A 2,929-nucleotide genomic window follows, 5' to 3' on the forward strand; every position below is an offset into this window, starting at 1 on the left:
GGGGGAGGCGGGGGGAGAGAGCAGCATTTCTACATTCGCTTAATTGGCTTAGTTCCTCACACACGATGGCTTTAGTCGCGTTTCTTTATGTTATAATGTGGTCGCAAATGACCAAGCGTGAGACTGGGATGGGGTTTCGGAGTGCGGGGGACAGGCAGGGTGGGACAGGAGGGGGACTGCTTGGCAGTCCCTCGCGGTGGCCTCCAGAGATCCAAAGATGCTGGGAGCCCCCTCCCCCCACCTACCCCCTTTGCCCGAAAAACACCCCTCGAGGGATGGGGCGCCAGAGAAACGTGGGTTCTCAAAAACAGAGCTCGCAGGAGTCGATGCACAAAGGTACTTAGTGCGGACCTAGCCTCGCTCCGTGGATACCGCTCCGCCGCCGCAGGCTCCAGCTCAGTGTGCACCAGCCAAGTGTAAGTTCATCAACAAATGCCCTGCTGCTGGCTGCGAGGGCTGCCTCCCTGTTCTGTTTTTGTGTGGAGGGTGGAGAGGGAAGGGTGGAGGGGTAGGTGGGTGAGGAGGGGGGACCCGGGGGCTTAAGGAGGTTTGCTTTGAATCTGCACCCAGCGGCAATGTCTGGGAGGAAATGGTGCTCTCTGCTCGGAAGTCAGGCTGCCCCGCCGGAGCCAGAGCAGGAGAGCAGCGCGGAGAGCGGGGCTGAGAGCTGAGTGTAGCCGCGGCTGCAGCCCGGGCTGAGCTGTCCAGCGGCGCAGGTGCTGAAGCGGGTGGAACACGGGGTAGGTGGGCGAGGGCTGGCCCTGGCGACTTGGAGGGAAAGCAAGCATGCCTCCTGCGTTGTTGTTCCAGTTTCTGACCGCGTGAGTCTGTGGGTCAGCGTGTGTGTGTGTGTGTGTGTGTGTGTGTGTGTGTGTTTTATTTCAATGGCGAGGAAGCCAAACTAAAGGAGATTTTCCTCAGAAAGCCTTGAAAAGCTGTGTGGGTATTTGTGCTGTGATTCGGAGATGCCATGTATTGTGTATGCATGCGTGTGTGTGTCTATGGCTTGATACCATCCTTTTTTCGTACAAAAGGAATATTCCATTTGCTAAACCAACAGCTGCCTGGATAATGTTCTTTCTTGTTTTCCTTTTAATGTGAGTTGAGATTTAAATGGAAGAGTTCGGAGCAAATGGACACTTTGCTCACAGACTATTGCCTTACTTTCACTCAGGGCTTTTGTTTCTAGGAGTTCAAGCTGGAGAGAACCTGTCAGCTTTCTGTGTGTGTGTGTGTGTGTGTGTGTGTGTGTGTGTGTGTAGCATGCCTAGGGAGGCGCTCCCCTTTATAGCTATGTTAGGTAACAGGACTCACTAATTTGTTTAATTGGCATCGGTCTTCTTGTGAAAGGTGTACTTAAGAGTCACCTGAAAATATTGCAAGATAGGCTCCTAATGGGGCGGTACTGCTTTTGAGTTCTCTTGGGCAGCAGACCTTGAATGTGAAGCAACTGGTCGTAAAAACCTAGGATTCATGTTGACTTTACTGTCTGCAAGTAACAGGTCGGGAACATGCGGAGCTGGTGTGTCTGGAGAAATGATACATTAAAAAATAATGATAAGAGCCAGCCCAGCCTAAGTGCCCTAAATTGCAACCAGGTCAGTTAGCGATGAGTTGTGGTGGGGGGAGAATGCTGTTATATAATTACTCCTTGATGAAGAGCTGTTTGCACTTACATAATTTGAGGAATCATAATGTCTATGGCCATGCTGCCATGTCCCCTCCCTGTTCCGCTCACATGGATGCACGTCCATGTACTGGAGAGTATGGGGGAAAGCTAATTGAGAACTTTCGAATGGAGCTGAGCCCTGTCTTGGGTAGTGACGTTGCACCTGCCCATTCTGTGTAATGAACAATAAACCCCTATTATCAGAATACTCATGCCGGGTCCAAGACAAAGCTTTTCCACTAAGAACCATATTGACCCTCAAAGAATCACAGAGCTCCTCTCTCGGAAAGCCAGCATTACAGTCACCGTGCAAATGAGTTGTCATTGTTTATCTTTCTTACCACGATCTTTATGAAGACAGAGAGCACAGGGTGTTTCTGTCCAGGTGTTCACAGAGATGCATCCGTCCTGTCTATGTAGAAGGTGGGCTAGGGAAGTACACTTACATCATGGGACTACAGAAACGGCGCCGAAATCATAAAAACTCCACCAGCTTGTCAAACTCAGGGAGTTGTGCTACTATGGAAAATGAGTTTTATTGTGTGCTCAAAGCTGTTTTTCCCTCTAAAAATCATGGTGTTGCGTAGCTCCAAGGCCTTCCAAGGAGAGATGCCTGTTTGGGTGGATCTATCAGTATTTGATTCAAGTAGTAAATGGAGCCAGCGTTTATTTTCTGTGATCATGCATTTCCCCAAAACACCCGGCTGGAATGTCACCCATGCGTGACCCTGTCTTTATCGGAGCCGCACTCCTCCTTCAAGCCATCTAGGCAAATACATCTGTGATGTGTGTGTGTGCTTAACTATGCCTGTCTCCTACAGGGCTCCTCGCTGCCAGGACTCTCCATCTAAGCACCTGAGTGGGCTGGCCGAGTCGGAGGGGTGCCCAGCAGAGCGAGGGCAGAGGAAGGCTCTGGGGGGGCAGAAGGTAAGCGAAAGGTTACTCGTCACACCCATCCTGCGCCCCAGAGCCGTCCCACTCCCCACACGCCCTCGCCTGGCTGGGCAGACCCCACACGCAGGCTCCGCTCCTCCTGCGTTAAGTGCTTGGGTTGTGATTTGTCTTTCAGAATTGGAACCAGAGCAGCCATTCGGCTGTGGGCAGGAAGCAGCCGCACAGAGCGCAGCTTTGGATCCTTCTGGAGGGAAATCGAGTTATGGATTATGGTCCGGGTCAAGCTCAGCCCAGCCCAGCCCAGCCCAGCCAGGGGCGGGCTCAGCGGCAGCCAGAGTTGTGGCAGCAGCGGAGGCAGCGGCAGCG

At 52.4% G+C, this 2,929-nt stretch overlaps 1 protein-coding gene across 1 annotated transcript in view; it reads left to right on the forward strand.

Moving 5' to 3' along the window:
- LOC102257037 overlaps positions 1-2,929 on the forward strand; it is an 8,915-nt gene that overhangs the window by 4,550 nt on the left and 1,436 nt on the right. The window contains exons 3-4 of the mRNA XM_014549655.1: positions 2,491-2,596; positions 2,739-2,917. Of these exons, the coding sequence (XP_014405141.1) occupies positions 2,491-2,596; positions 2,739-2,917 (285 nt within the window). The remainder of the gene's footprint in view (positions 1-2,490; positions 2,597-2,738; positions 2,918-2,929) is intronic.

The sequence above is a fragment of the Myotis brandtii genome, unplaced genomic scaffold (assembly GCF_000412655.1).
Source record: "Myotis brandtii unplaced genomic scaffold, ASM41265v1 scaffold565, whole genome shotgun sequence".
Taxonomy (NCBI): domain Eukaryota; kingdom Metazoa; phylum Chordata; class Mammalia; order Chiroptera; family Vespertilionidae; genus Myotis; species Myotis brandtii.